General features: G+C 36.1%; 1 protein-coding gene across 1 annotated transcript in view; it reads right to left on the bottom strand.

Moving 5' to 3' along the window:
- Positions 1 to 16,571, bottom strand: part of USH2A (usherin) — a 373,252-nt gene that overhangs the window by 227,413 nt on the left and 129,268 nt on the right. Inside the window, exons 22-28 of the mRNA XM_031504249.2 lie at positions 12,162 to 12,288; positions 11,675 to 11,776; positions 10,208 to 10,396; positions 9,571 to 9,701; positions 3,345 to 3,618; positions 244 to 447; positions 38 to 118 (exon numbers count right to left, since the gene is read on the bottom strand). Of these exons, the coding sequence (XP_031360109.2) occupies positions 38 to 118; positions 244 to 447; positions 3,345 to 3,618; positions 9,571 to 9,701; positions 10,208 to 10,396; positions 11,675 to 11,776; positions 12,162 to 12,288 (1,108 nt within the window). The remainder of the gene's footprint in view (positions 1 to 37; positions 119 to 243; positions 448 to 3,344; positions 3,619 to 9,570; positions 9,702 to 10,207; positions 10,397 to 11,674; positions 11,777 to 12,161; positions 12,289 to 16,571) is intronic.

Below are 16,571 nucleotides of genomic sequence, written 5' to 3'. Positions count from 1 at the left end.
AAAAATAAAAACTAGTAAACCTTAAAATTTTATTTACCTGATTCTCTTGTTCGAGCGAGGGTCCACGCACTAGATACCGATCCTCCTTCATTTAAGGCAACCACCCTATAGAGGTATTCTTCAAAGGACATCAGAAAGGACAGAGGAGGTAAAATATTAAAAAAAAAAATACTGAACACAGTAATACATTAGTAAAGAATGGAATGAAAATGATGTATTTTGTTTAAGAAACCAAAGCACTACCTGTAAACGGTTGTAGAGCACTCTCATAAACACTCTGCTCTTTTCCTCGGTACACAAGGATGGAGTCATTTCCCCTGCAGTTAACAGCACTGTCAGTTGATAGGCATCCATCCAGATTGACTCTGACAGCACTGCTGGACACAGATGCCAAGTTAACGACAGCACCTCGTGTAAATTTAACATCCTTCATGCAACCACCGAAACCTAGCAAACAGTAAGGGATTAGTACCACATAAAGAGCTTCAGCCATTAAGAAACACTTCTGTTCCTTTCAATTCTATATTTTCAACATAAAAGACTGTAATGTGAAAATGCTGACTTCCAACATGACATTCTGTCTCCACTTGCAAGACACTAAGCTGGTAAATTCCTGCCTTACTGATCTACACTTTCACTGTTAGCAATTCCATCCCACAAGGAAATACCTTTCCATTTTCTCTTTCATCACTTCTCACTTTGAAATTATTACCATAAAAGTGATTCTTTGACTTTTAAAATCAGTTTTCTGCTGCTTCCTACTATTTTGTTAGATATACATACTTCCTCAAACTGAAAAGAATATCTAGATTAAAATTACAATTAACTTCAGGAGATCAGATCAGTTTTGTCTAACAGGGACATAACTCATGCACTGTCTATAAACACACTCCAGAAACATAACCCCAAACTACTCGTTTATTATAAGAAATTTAAGAAGCTTCATTTTACATTTATTTCTTTATATCCATATATTTCTCTGCATGTGTGACATTCCTATCGAAATTTATATTAAATCAGTTACTTGCACTTATAATTACAAAATTCCAGATGAAGTTGTTAAAACTTTCATATGTACTAAAAATTAATAAATTGATATAAAATGTGTCTCAAATCTGAGTAATGCTTAATACAAAACCAGAGTAAAGAGTAACCAAACTGAAGACTTCAATTCATTTAAGAATTAACTTTGTGAATTAAAAATCCACCTCTCACAGATTGAGGCTTCTCTTTAGCTTTGTGAAAGCTAAAGTATTTCTGTCTTATTTATATCTTACATACTTTTATTGCCTTTATTACCAGATCACAGATCAGAGTAGTATTTGTCCCTAGACACCTAAACTGAGAATCTCACGTCCATACACAGTTCATCCAAAAAGGGGTACTGAGGATGGACACCCATTTTGAATCCTTCTCTAAAACACCTTTCTCTCCACAACACAGGGGATTTGGCTAAACTGCTCCATGAAATGAATACATCCTTATTTTATCTCAACTCCTAGTCCAGTGACTAGCTCAGTTTCTTAGTCTGTGACAGAAGAATTAGTCCCAGTCTGCCCAGGCATCCTAATCATATGATAAAATGAAGTTGTTTGATTTGCAGTGAGATGCATTCTCTACAATCTATTTAATACATCATTTTTAGTATCTTTTTAGCTACATTTATCATTATTTGAAGATTTCTCACTGACACCAGCCAAGCAATCCTGTCTATTCTCAAGTAGCTGCAGAATAAGTAAAGATAGTACAAATTTTCACAAATATTTCTGCCAGGAAGCTTCCTTTTGAACCTCCCAGGAGGGCATGCAATGAGTCGTGCAAAGGTTTACAGACTCCAGCTAAAATGTCTTAAAGCTGTTACTTGCATAGAGATGAATCAGGAGGAGAATAATATTTATCACTTATTTGCTGTGGGCAAAACAACATTCCTTTATTGAAAAATTATCTATCACACAGGCACAGATTGAGAAAACCTTTTCTAAATATTTATTAAATTGAAAGATCTCTACATTCTATTATCTTACCACTACATCATTTTAATCCTAAACAAAAGTATATTTTAAGCTATAATATCTAATCTTGCTCACCTGAACCTACATTTTAGGAGCACATAAGATAATATTTATCTTCAGACACTCTAAATATAAATTCACAGCCACCATCTTATTTTGTGGTGCACTGAGGAGGTTTGCTGGGAAAGAAATATTTATTGATGTGCCTTGATATGCACTTCAGACATTCACTTTATATGTAATTTTGTCCTAGATTCTCTGTTCACAGATCTCTTTGCTGCAGGAGTTGCAAATGCATCCACTCACAAGGCTACACCATCTGCTACGAGGCAACACTGACAGGGTATGACTAGCCAGCCCTTTTGGGCCATAAATATTATGCACACAGAACCTGAAGGAAGATTATATTATATGTGATACCTAGAGCTGGAAGAATACTTAAAAAAATACTCTTGAACTATTCCGAAGTGAAATCAAAAGGCTCCAATACAGCTCACTTGAATGTGCACATTCAGTGTACACATTTCATGCTTTCAAAGCCACTTACTGGAATCCCCACTAATAACTTACTGACTGATACACATTTGTCCACATTAGCTGAAAAATACCCCATGACTGATGAACAGTTTCAGAAGTCATGAAAATACACCGAAACAGAGCCAGTTTAGTAGACACTTTTCAACTAAGCTGCCTACAGTAGATCCTTTTGTGAAGGCCATGAGTATCTGCATGCAATTAATGCTTCCCTCTTTTCCCTAAAAATTTGACCTGTTCCAGAATAGAAGGGTCACAGTGACATATAGCCAAATACATGATTGTCTTCCTTCCTTCTGATAATGAGGAAAACATCATGGCAATTGGATAAGAATCAGTATTGCCCAAAAAAGACTAAGAAACTCTTAGCTGCTTTTCCATGGGACTGCATCCAGGCATCCAGGTTCATTACAGTGATTTAAGCTATGTTTACTGTCTCCCACTGGTTTTGTATTCCAGATCTGACAGTGGCACAAGCAGATCAAGTAAAACAGGTTTCTCTGAACTGCTGTTCTTGGATGAAGATCTGGTTGGACATCTCACTCTACCATTTCCTAGGCTCCAGGTCCTCTCTTATCAGTCAGACTGCCTCAGGTATCACTGGAAGAATTTTTATAGCATTACAAAAAGATCAGGTATAAGTAAAGCTAGATGGGTAGGGATAACTGGTAGAATCATAATGGGTGGGAGGAAAAATTCACGTTACACATCCATGAATTTAGAATATCAGCAGCAGAATGTCCACCTGGGGCACGACACCAGTTTTCAAAAAGGTATGTTCTTCTGGTGTCATCTTACCTTGTTCTAACCCCAGTTCTCTATAAAAACCCTGAATCTCAGGTGGGATTCCTCCTACGTAGACAGGTGAGTTTACTTGCAGCTGCTGAACTCGCGGTTCGAGCGCCTGCTCTCTCAGCTCATTCATAGTGGCGGAAATCACAGAGCCCTCCTTGCTCACGGTGACTTCATTCCACTTTCCATCACAGTAAGACAGTCCCAACCAGAGGTCCACTTGGGTAAAGACAATGCCAGTTCTTAAGAATATGTTTAATATTCCACTTTTCAGCTCAATCTATACATTTTCAAACAGAAAAAAAAAAATATTTTGAAGGAGAGATCAAATACACAACAATGAGAGAAAGTTATTTTAAAAAACAGGATTAAGGGAGTTATGAATAAGATCAATAAAATTATTTTTTTTTATTTTCAGGTTAATGCTGTTTACATACAACATGCTAAATACATTGTATCAGTTATCCAGAATGTAGGAAAATTAAATTTGATTTTTTTTGACAACTGACTTTGGTACTAATGTATCTAAAAAGAAAAGACAATGAACATGACTGTTTAGCTTTTTTTTTGAGAATAAGAAAACAGTACTTTATCTATCGATTCATTTTTCAGAGGAATGTAGCAAGATAATAAGGAAATGAAATGTCAGACCTGATTAAGGTCTTTTTAATTGGTTGGTGAACTCAATTTCAAATTTTTCCAGCATACATTGATTCTCACATTCATACATTTCATCCTTGTTCTTCTAAATCTTGTAAGAAAATAATTGGTTTTGTATATGCTTTTTGAGACTAATGTGCCAATTCTCTAATAGAATACATTTTACTTAAATTTTTCACTGCAGAAGTTTCCAAATGTTTTTACTGCAAGAGTCTTTATCCTAACTGACTCAAACACAAGTAGGCTGAGACTGTAAATTGGCACATATAGAACACTAAACACTTTGGGGATGAACTGGATTTTTAAAATATTTCACAAAAAGACATTTATGTCTTTATGTAAAAACCTTATTAAGTGAAATAAAAACTGCAGATTTAGTATAAATTCTTATCTATATTATTGACAAACTGACATATTTAGTTTACTGAAAAATTACTATTACAGTGTTTGTAATTGGATCATATTTCCTTAACAGGAAATACAGGAAACACCCCAACTGATGAAAGAACTCTGTGCTTGGATGCCATGGGGAATGTGGGTTCTATTCCTCACTGCACACTGACTTCTTGTTCCTGAGACAAAAGGATTTTCTTTATTTGTTTCTTTGGGACCACAACTTTTCCTATTTCCATAAGTTAGACCTATTTACAGCTAAGGACTCCACAATACAGGTGAAGGACTGATCATGGCACCAATGCAGATGAGAAAAGTTGGAAAAGGCTGCCATTGGACAAGTCCCTGCTTTTCTTCACTAGTGAGAATTAATATGGAGCACACTGTGCTGGTGTGAAGAAAGCATTCCAGAAGCATTAGCACAGCAGCAAGCCAGCAAACCTGCCAGACCTGGGAGCCAGAGAGAGGGCACAGTGTCTGACCCAGGGTCACTACTCAGCACAACCCTCCTCCAATTTACTCATCTTGGCGTAGTTTTAAAGCAGGCACTGAATGATGCCTGTGCTTTATGTGTTGACCTGGACTGACATTTTGAATTCCTGAGTGCAGCTAAAGACAGGGGACTAGTGAGGGACCACTGCTCAGTTTCAACTCTTCTGCATGGCGGAAACAGAAAAAAAAAAAAAAAACTAAGTCCTGCATAAATCTGAGCACAGGTACTGAGCACAGGTTTATAAAATCAACAGATAAATTGTTTGCTTTACACAGAATTCTAGAACCACTTTCAGAAAAGAATTTTTAATCATTATGATTTTTAATCTGTCCTTGGAAAATATATTATTACTTGGAACCAAAAATGAACAAAGATCATATTATTCTGACAGGTATCTCAATAGACACCTCTCAACAGAACCAGATCTTTGTATCACAGCCCTAAACCTAAGCAAGTTTCAGTTTAATTCTTAAAAGCATGCTTGCTTTTCAGAATTTGGGTTATAGAATTTCATTAATGCCTTTCTCTATTAACACAATTCTCATTTTCATCTACCTAAGCATGTAAGGTTGGAACTAGGAAAGCCAAAGCTTAGCCTGAATCTGGAAGATAAGAGCAGCAAGAAAGATTATTCCACAGTCCCACTAGCAGACTGTGGTATCTCTCTGAGACTGACAGAGGGACCAACTCTGATTAAAAATGTTATTAATGACCTGGGCAGTAGGATGGGGTATACTCCCAGTGAGCCTGCGGTTGGTAGCAAAGGGAGCTGCCGTTGGTATCCCAGACATATAAATCAGCTTTGAAGAACAGTACTGAGTGAGATGGATTACAAACTGAACACTGGCCACCAATGCACCCTTGAAATGATAAGGACGAACTTGCACTGGGACTAGGTTAGAAAAAAGGTGGGCAGGGGCTCCAAGGAGATGATTCCCTCCAGTGATCATGTGTAAGACCACATCCAGACTACTGTATCCAGTTGTGGACATGTCAGTAAATGAAAGACATTGCAGCACACCAGAGTGAATCCAGTGGAAGGACACCAGGCTGGGCAGTGGTTGGAGTACCTTGCATACAAGCTGAAAGGACAGGGTTTGTTCAGTCTGAGAGCAAGTGTGAAAAGAACTTAACTGTTCCTCTGCCTTATGCAAGGATACAGAGAAGACAGGCCCAAGACTTTTCTCAGAGGCTCATTGTGAAAGGATGAGAGGCAAAAGACAAATTATAACAAGACACAGTAAGAGGTCAGGGCAGGTGTGTTTGGGTGTTTTTACTTTTTCATATAATGAGGATGATCAAAGATTGGAACAGGCTGTAGAATTTGGAAAGCTGTGGACTGTCCATCTGTAGAAAAATGCACACTACTCAAACAGAAAACACCCAGAGCAACCTTATCAAACATAAGTTGGTCCTGCTTTTAGCAGAGATTTGGAATAAATTACTCCAAAAAGTCCCCTCAACTTAAATGATTTTGTGGTTCTGTATTGCACTTCTCTGCAGGAGCCAGCCCCTGCCTCACTCAATCTGCTTATAAACATGATTTTGAAGATGAAAGAAATATCCAGACATAGCTCTGAGAAACAAAACAGGTACAATAGGGGCTGCATTAGAGGCTGAATGCCACTTTGCTAAACCTGCCATACAAAACAGTCTCAACAAATGTAGAGCTAGAAGACTGATCATGGCTTTAGCTCCTTTGAATTGCAAAGTCTTCCTGAGATTCAGAAGTATCAGCAGAGACAAGCAATGGACTTCAAAAAACTTGTCAAGGACAGGCAGTCTTTGAGCCCTTTGAAAGAAAAAGTACACAGCACTTCTGCTGATATGCAGCCAACCATTCCAGTTAAAAATCTAGCCCAGTTCAGACCTGCCAGCCAGAGAGGAGAGGCCCAAACACAGATCCCTCAATAGCTTCCTCACAGTCAGTCACTTTAATGGAAAGGATTTGAGAATGTTTTCCTGACACCTTACAGAGAGAAATTACTGCTAACCAACAGTAATATCACCCTCACTCTCACGTACCAGTCACTTTGCTGAATTTCCAATTTGATTTGTCAAAATTTTACATCCCTCCTTAGCTCCATCACAGGTAACACTTTAATCTAACACACTTGTAATTTTACTTCATGCAGCTATTGAAAAGTGCAACTCTTTGGAAAAAGTTCTTGCAAGACTTTTCTCTTAGTTGCAGCTTTGTAGAACCAAATCATCAGCTACAATGTCTCAGGAGCCAGCTACTGGTATTGCATAGAAGTCAGATAGTACTTTTGCTCCTGGTGAAGTGGTCAGCATCAAAAATCAATCATGCAAACTTTATCAGCAACACAAAATCTTTTCATCACATAAACTCATGAGGAATCACACGCCAGTGTGAGAGCTAGTGATTCATACTAGTGTAGCTGGTCACAGTTTGCTTGTAATTATTATGCCTGCATCCAAAGATAATCAGATTGACCTTGCTGGCTTGAGTTAATTCTCAGGGCATAGAAGTCATGGAAGAAGTGACCTTTATGCACAGCACCTTTCCAAGACATCATTTTGTTCTTGGGCAGAAGAGGAGAATCTTTGGCTGTTTGGTAGCAGTGCAGCTGTGTGTGTAGCTGCAGTCATTCCCAAACTATAAAGCTAATAAGAGAGCTGTGACCTATGCAAAGGGAAGGGTCAGGGAATACCTGGCACTCAGGCTAAGTGGTATAGCTCATAATCTGTTTTGCTGTGCAAGTGTCTCCTGACCAAAGCTCCTAACAAAGACATCGTAGCTCATGCGCAACAAGCTACACCCCTCATTTTCACTTTCTATTAACCTCTCCTTGTGAGATCAAGTGTACAGAGAAGCCTTCTGTCATCATTATCTATGAGCAAAACACAAAGCTGAGAGACTTGGAAAAGCATGCACATACTCATCCTCTCTAAAATTCCTCATCTTAAGGCTATGGAGACATTGAGATCATGATCAAAGTGAGATAAAAGAAATTTACCTCACTTAGGACAAATGCTAAGAAAATTATCCAATTTTCAGAACTAAAAATAGTATAAATATAAAACCACCAACAATCTGGAAGTTTGAAAAGAAAAGGAAATTATTTTGTCTAATTAACTTTGTGATTTTGACTCCACTTTGAATTTAGTAAGTCCCCTTCTTCCTTTATAGTCAGACTCTATTTTCTCATATTTCTGGTAGTCTTACACAGAGTAAAAGAGAGAACAAGACTCATCTACTACCAGAACCTCTAGAAAAACCCTGTGAATACTCTTCACATAAATAGTGCTCCTGTGCTGAGAATTACACACATACAGCAGTTTTTTACGTTGGGACAGTAGCATACATGTAACATCTTATGCTATTAGCTCATGATCTTGGTCATCACTTGAGGGCAAAAGTAAAGTAATAACTGTAATTAGCAAGATTTTCTATAGGAAGTCATGATAATTTTTTAACTAAGACTGCTTTAAGAAAGAAGAAGCAGTCAGGTCTAGCAGAATTCAAAACCCAGGAAAAAATTATCTGCTGAAAAATCCAGTAGTATAAAAAGTAAATATAGAGTAAGTTATAATTTACCTGAAAAGGAGAAAAATGTATTTATATGGTTTAGGTCAGAAGTTTAAAAGAGAAGGCCCATTAGACATAACGCCGCACAATAAAACAGGTTGTGACATGACAGCCATTAGCAAAACAGCTACATAATAAGAAATAAATAAATTAAATTCAATAAAAGTGCAGAAAGAGCAGATTGGGTCATAAAGAATAACAATGCTTTCAAAAATCTCTAAAAATAAATCATTGCTTCCTAGAACAACTGAAAAAATGTATTTTTTTCCATGCAATCCTCTGTAATATCTACTAGTAGGTACAAGTATACTTGATCCACTAAGCAGTGGTGACCACAGTCTAATTATTCTCAAAATCCTTGGGAAAGAAAATTATGAAAATCCAGAGTCATGAGCTGAGAAAAGAATTTGAAAAACTAAACCATTAAAACTAAAACATTGCAACTTAAAACTTAAACAACATACTGGAAAGAAGCACAAATAATTCTGAGCATAAACAGTCTTATTTAACAGACACCAAAAAGGAAGTTCATAGGTACTACTTCACAAATTTGCCTAATACAGCATTTGTGAAACTCCCTCTACACTTCAGGGAAAATGGTGACAGAAATTAGATGGAATTAAGCTGGAACTAATTTCTGTCTATCGGTTCCAAGTCAAAAGAGAAAAAAAAAAAAGGAGAATAAAATAAACATACACCTTAAAGAGAAAGTTTTATTAGGAGACCAGACAGTTTCCATCACAGCCTTTTTGATTTACAATTTAATTAATTTTGTTTTACTATGAGAACTGGGAAAATAGGCAAACCCTACACTTTCCTAGAAATGAAGTGAAAGCTTTTAATACATGTATTTTATTCTCTTTTCTGATCACTTCTAATCCAGTTAAGACAATAATTCTGTTTTTCATACATAGATGCCTTTCTTATTTATGACATAAGTAACAATAGTAACTTAACACATAGCATCTGTTCAAGTTTTTTTGCTCCATTATAATGTGCTGTGCAAAGCATTTCAAAACTGTAAGACATGAAAATAACTTATGGTTTGAAATTTCTTTCAGTGCTAGTTTTGTTTTTGTGGAGAAAACTTACAGGTCATGTCTGAATAGAATTAATTGTATTTTTGAACTTACTGCAAGGTAATCTGGGCCATCTTTATTGTAAACAAATAAAAGCAACCCATTCAGTTGATCTGTTCTGAATTTGAATGAGATCTCAAATTCCAGTCCACCACTGAAAACACCTGAGTGAAGCTCCAGGAACCCTTGAAAGAAGGTGAATGCACACATAAGTTAATCGAATAAGTAAACTGGTTCAAGAAATCAAAAGTAAAAATCTAGGTGCTACTTTATACTCTGACATGAAGAACTCAAACTTCAAAATTATAGTTCACAACTTTATCATTCGGCTTTGAGGACAGTTATCAATAATATACTGCAAGAAACCAAACCAGTAAAATACCCTAAAATTTTTTACCTATTTTTTTGTTTTGTTTTGGGTTTTTTTTTTGATAAGCATCTTTTACGTCCCTATAAAAGTGAAAATTCACCTTTCAGGCACACATCCAATCTGCATATAGTTACAGAAGCACTATCTATAATTCCTCTTCCATGCAGCAACCTTCTGTCAACCAAGCGACACAATTTTAAACAGAAATAATCCTATATAGCTGAAGCTGCCTTGAAAAGCAGATCACTGCAACACTTTTGACACAACCACCTTCTCTGTCTCAAGAACATATTTGGATACAGCAATAGCACAGCAAACTACCTCTGCCAAGAAAATGTGCTCCTTTTGAGAGTCCAATGGGGCAACCTTCCCAAACATGGTAGACATTGTTTCGTTCTTCAGCATTCTCCCAATTCAAAGATTCCCAGTTCTCATAGGGAGTATGCACTTTTTTCAAAAATATGTCACTGAGACAGCCCACAAATCCTTTCTGGACTATCCTCTTCATACCTGTGAAAAGGAAAATAATTTTTTTAGTCAAACACCTGCAACTAAACACAGGAATTAATTTTTATGTTTTCTACATGCTGTCTCTATCATGTACATCCATGTGTGCACAGAAAACCAGCCACCAATCTGTTCATAAAGTGGGCCTAATCACTAAAGCACCTACTGTTACATAGCTGAAAAATATTAAACTTTTTGAGCTTTTTGCATACAGGTACTTTCAAATCAACAGCATAAATTTACTCTGTGAAGATCAAAAAAGTTTTCTATAAACAAAACAGTAATTCTGAAGAAAGGCACAAATATGCTGAGTAGGAAGCAATAGTGTTGCAACAGTTGAGGCAGAGAAATACATGTTTAGAAGCTTCATCAGGAAGTATTTCTTTCCCTTTTTGTATAAAAGGAAAAACCAAAATCAATGACACATAGCTGCTACCCCTTCTTTATTACAGCGGGCAAAAATTTGAATCTGTTTTTATAGGTATTTTTCTCTCAAATGGTATTTATATTCAGTCTAATTTTGAATATATAGCTAGAGTTTTTGAAAGAGGCATTCTGGATTACTTTGTGAACCAATGCTTTAGAAGAACAGATGCATGTATTTCTGGTTTTAGTGCAGTGAAATAAAGAAGGAAAGAGGAAGTTGAACTCTAGTGCACCCCATATCAAGTCAACTAGATTTCATGTCAGAGGCGGACACACAAACTTAATAAAGAATTTGGATTTCAGATTAATAAGAAAAAAACAAAATTCTGGATATGAAGTCACTGAGAGCAGTTGACTGCATATGTGATATAGACAGTCATCTTGGTCATCATCAGTTTACACACTGGGCATATATACTAACTTAATGTATGAAAACTTATGTTTATTGATTCTTTGAGAAGTCAGATATGATCCAGCTCCTCACAAATTCTGTATCTGTAAAATACAGGTATATTCATACATCTCTGAGCTCAGTGCAACAACTTCTGAAGAATACAAACTCACACTAAAAAAGGCCAGCATGTTGTATCCCTCCATCAAACTGGGATGCATAACCATGTGCTTAAGCTAATGCAAACCATTTACATTGGTATTTTGGAATGAATTTGTGAAACTGTATGTAAAACACACCCATAAGTTTCACACTCATACCAGTTCTGTGTACAAAATCTATTAAAATGTACACAGACCTCATGAGCTGTTTTAATGCTGATGAAATCAGCTATATAGACATTTTGGTCTACCCCAAAAGATAAAATTTTAGAAACTGTACTTAGACTTGTTTATCATACATACCTTCATCCTTTCTTACAATAGTATAACCCTGTGGAAGTCCTCCAACAAAAACTCCTGTGTTCTCTCCAATAATGGTACTGCCACTAGTTGCTAAGGAAGAACCTGAACAAAATAATATATTATTCACATATTCAATGCTTTCAACAGATTTTCAACTCAATAACAAAATATGGGTATTTTATAAAGAGGCTAATAATGTGACACAATAGTTTAAGACTTTCCTAATACATATCCAGGAAATATTTACAGCTCTATTTTATAACAGGAGATTAACACAATTACAGATTCACAAGCACAGAAAGAGACTTGGTATACAATTATCAAAGATTCACAGTGGAGACATCCCTCAGATGAACAGACAAACCAGTAAGGATAAAACAGTCAGAAAACTAAGTGATTTTTTTTCTGTATGGGTGAACAGAGGTAGTGAAAAAGCAAGTGAGCAATACCCTTAGTAATACCAAAGTTATTTAAATTAATTTATTACCTGTGTACTGCCCATCCACTGTGATGTTTCCCAGAGCTTGAATTCTTGTAGCAATAACTTGATGCCAACTGTTATCATTATACACTTTTCCACCATCATTAGTTGGAGTGACTGCTACTGCAGATCCCTTTTTAGTAACAGAAGAATTTGATTTAGAATATTTTGAAGGTAATGTTTAGAATATCTTACTCTTTTATGACAATCTATAGCATATAACATCTAAAAATAAAGACAACAGTCCTATGTTTAACTTCCTTTGGACTGCTGAATGATGTTTAGGCCTTATTTAACCTTCTAAATTTAACCACTAAATTTAACCTTTTCAAATAATAAATGAAGGATCATGCACCCAGTTACATGTCTATTAAAAATAGAAAATTCTGTGTAGTTTCCTTGATAAAGACAAGGATGAGGCACAAATTATTGAGGGTCACATCACTCAAATTTTTTACTTTTTATCCTTTTTTCTTATTATGTCTCTATTTAACTACTTCAAGGATTGCTGTGGCTATGAAGTTTGATGGCCATGGTTCAATGTGCCATCCATGGAGAGCAGCTGCATCTCAGGATTGTTAATTGCAGCACCTGTCCACATGAAGGGATCCAAAAAAGGGGTGCATGTGTAGCACGGCAGATGCATGTTCTGTCCATGTTAACCTGGTACCAAAAGGACTAAAATTTCTAGATGAGAAAGTATCATACATTTATGGGCGTAAAAGGTCATACCAAGAGATTCAGGAAAACAAAACAAAGAAAAAACACCCTCAAAACAAAACCTCAAACAGAAAAAAAACAACCAAATAAGCAAGCCAAACTAAACAAGAAAAACCCTAAAAGTTAATTATTGAGGTTGCTTTTATGATACAAGGGATGCTTGTAAAAAGGTATTTAAATTTAAGGGGAATTTTTACCTGATTTTAATAAAACAAAGATACTACATGAAGGGGTAAATTTAAGGACATCTATTACATATACAGAGAAATCTTTTCTGAATTGCTGAGTAAGAGGAATTTAATAGATGCAGTTACCAAACTAAATCTCAAGAATGCAAAGAACCAAACAAAATATCATAACATAAATTAATATAATGACATAATAAAACCAAAATTAATATAGTTCAAGAATTTTCTTGATATTTATATCCAATTAATCATCTAACTTTAATTAATAATTCCTATAAGATTGCCTCAGGACTTTATATCGTTCTTAAACTATCTGGGAACTCAACATTATTCTGCTGAATTCATAACAGAGAATTGTTCTATAGAGCAGGCAACTACTGATAGAAAAATGGTTTTTTTGTATCGGTTTCTTTATATATTATAGCACTTTATATATGTTTATTTATATATTATAGCACTTTATATATACTGTGCTATAATCTCAACCACTGCAGTTACTTTATGGCTTCAAAAACCAATTTCCGAAAGTATATAAATGAAAAATTTGGTTTCTTGTAATTTGGGAGTCCAGCTTGTAACTTTGCAGCAGCAAGCCAGACAGTTTAGCATTTTTTTTCTAGATCTTTCATTATTATTTTTGGTCCAAGAATCCTAGAATTACGCACATGGAGAAATGCTGTTGATAGAAACAACCACCTATTTTGATTAATACCAAAATCCTCTTATTAAAATTTAGTATTCTGCCTTTAGTAATATTCATCCATTAGAAATTGCATTTTGGCACATAGACTTATGAACCCAGAATACATTTTACATTTGGCATTGGGGACTGTTACTGTGTATCCTATGCATCAAAATACATATGTGATGTGCACATATGTACACAGTTGAAGAAAAAATTATTTCCTGTGAATATTTACAACATGTTTCCAGCTCCATTCAGCCATCGTTCTGGTACTGAGAGGTTTGGAGCAATCCTCTGCCCCATAATAAGAATACAAAGCTATATATCCTTACATACTAATGGCACTTTTTCATATACAATTTTTTATTGTCTTCTCTCCTATTTCAACATTTTAATATTTTACAAACACACACATTTCATTATCGTAGTTTAATAATTAAAACCAGAACTGGTGTCATGCCCAATTAATGTGCCCTGGTAGCATGCCCATTAGTTTTTCCATTAGTGAATTCAACAATACTAATGGGATTACTAGCATGGGATGCTAATTGGGCGTGACATAAGAAACTGGCTTACTTCTTAGCATACCCTTGCTAATGATGAAATTAATGAGCATTTTATTAAATGCTGTCTCATCAAAGTGTACTTAGTTAGTGTTAAAATTGTTACAAACGATGCTGCATTTTAAAGATCAGGTGCCTGAATAAGTGGTTCTTCATATTATGTTTGGCAACAGTCTAGAGCATTAACAGTTTTATACATCAGAAACCACATTTCTTTGTAACCTATTCAATCTGGGACCACACAAGCGTATGTGCTAGCCTGTGCTTAATTTTTGGGGGAAGGAAGGCAGAAGACAAAAAAAAGTGTTCAAGGTTCAGCATGTGCTGCACTGGAGAGGCCTCTTTACACTTTTTCCAGAACTACCGGAGTCACTCTGGGATCACGTTCAAGCAGCCTGTTGCAAAATGGCTTGTCATGAATTTTGGAAATCACATACTTTGAAATCTGGATTATTTTGCTATGCCATACAATAAGTCTTAATATTTGGTTCCTGTCAGTAATAACTGAGTAAATAAAAATTATTCTGTCATGTTGATGTTTACATTGAAAATACAGAGAAACATCACAAATATTAATCTTCAGAGATACTGTCTCAGGTGCCAAAGTTTGAATGCAACAGTTTTCCCAGTCAAGTTCTTTTAATGCTTACTCCTACTACGAAGAAGGTGAACAAGTACTGAAGTTTTGCCAGTGCCAAGGAGGAAGATCTAGCTGGGACACGTAGCCAGGTATTGTCCATCTTCCTTCCTTTTATTTTGTGGAATAACAACCTCACCCTCAGACTGTGCCTAATACTTTGGCCTCTCCATGACAAGAATAACAAACAAGGCAACATACACAAAGAAAGTATCTGGTGCTCCTCCTTTTTGCTGTAAAATTTAGTAAATCATCTAAAATGGAAGAGCTGGATACAATTCCCTCCATTCTGTGAGAAGAATCTCAGTCTATCCTCAGATTTTCCTAATCACTTAGGAAAAAAGGTGCTTCATGTTGGGCTTATAATTCCACTGTAACTGATTTCACTTGGTATAAAATATTCAGTGCTTCCCTGGAAAAAAAGAAATTACCTGTAGCCACTGCAAGATAACCATAAACTTAGCTGGAGCTGATTGTGTAATTAAGGTGTAGATGTAAAGATGTCATGATAAGAAAAAAATCTACAGACAACTAAAGGTTTACAGACACTGAGTTTGGAGGAAGGTCTATGTAAAAATTTGACTGTTCCAAAAAGACTAAGGAAGACATCTGTTTGCAAACAAAACTCATGCTTCCTGGACCATGAGTAGAAACCCACAAAGAACGGCAGTAAAACAATTAGGAAGGAGAAAAGAGCAGTTGCACAGTACAAAAAGGAAGACAAAAAGGAATGGTCAGACAATAGCCAGATGAATGGGTGTACATGGAGCTCAGAGAAGTATGAATGGACATGAAGAAAAGGATTTGAAATTAACACTTAGCGAAGGAAGAAGCGCGGCTGCTGAAGGCTCCCCACCAGGAGGACTTGGCAGGACTGTCCCCAGAGCAGACACAACAAAGAGAGAACGCGCGGCTGATCACGAGCACAGATACAGCCCAGCATCCCGAAAGGGACTGAGGGTACAAATAATTAACCTGCCACAGGTCACAGCTGGAAGGGAGCACAGAATATTACACCACACTGCTACAGATAAAAAGCTGCAGAGACACAATTGTCATCAAAAAGAGCGTTTGCAATTTCTCAGAGTAGAGCACAAAGGAAGGGCCATAAATGTTTACTGTATATGCCATGACTTTAATTAGAGACAACAATGCCTATAACCTGGCTAAGACACCACATGATGTCAATAAGAAGTAATTAAAGCATTTCCACACTAATGCAGACTGCGATGCACAAATAAAAGATGAAGAAATGCTGCTACAGTACAGCATATCTGATACTGCAGGAAAGGAATAGCAAATCATGGCAAAAAGAAAACAGAAACAAACTCTGACAAAAAACAAAGAAAGATAATGACAGTAAGGTAGCACAGCATATTAGGGATACAGAAGACTGAAAATTTTTGATAACTGAATTTTCAGAGGTAAAATATTTTGAAAAGTTTTCTACACAAAACACTTTGATGTAGGTCACTGTACCCTACTTCTGAGAATCTGAGAATGTACAGGAATCACTTCCACATTATTAATGCAAAATTAGAAAGCATTAGCTTTCAAGATAGTAAATCAACTGTTAAGACCTACACTGTTCCTGGGTGCCATGAATGACAGCTTTTTTTTTTT

This window comes from Lonchura striata, chromosome 3, assembly GCF_046129695.1.
Source record: "Lonchura striata isolate bLonStr1 chromosome 3, bLonStr1.mat, whole genome shotgun sequence".
Lineage (NCBI taxonomy): Eukaryota > Metazoa > Chordata > Aves > Passeriformes > Estrildidae > Lonchura > Lonchura striata.
The sequence above is the reverse complement of the archived record's forward strand: the minus strand, read 5'-3'. Positions and strand labels throughout refer to the sequence as shown.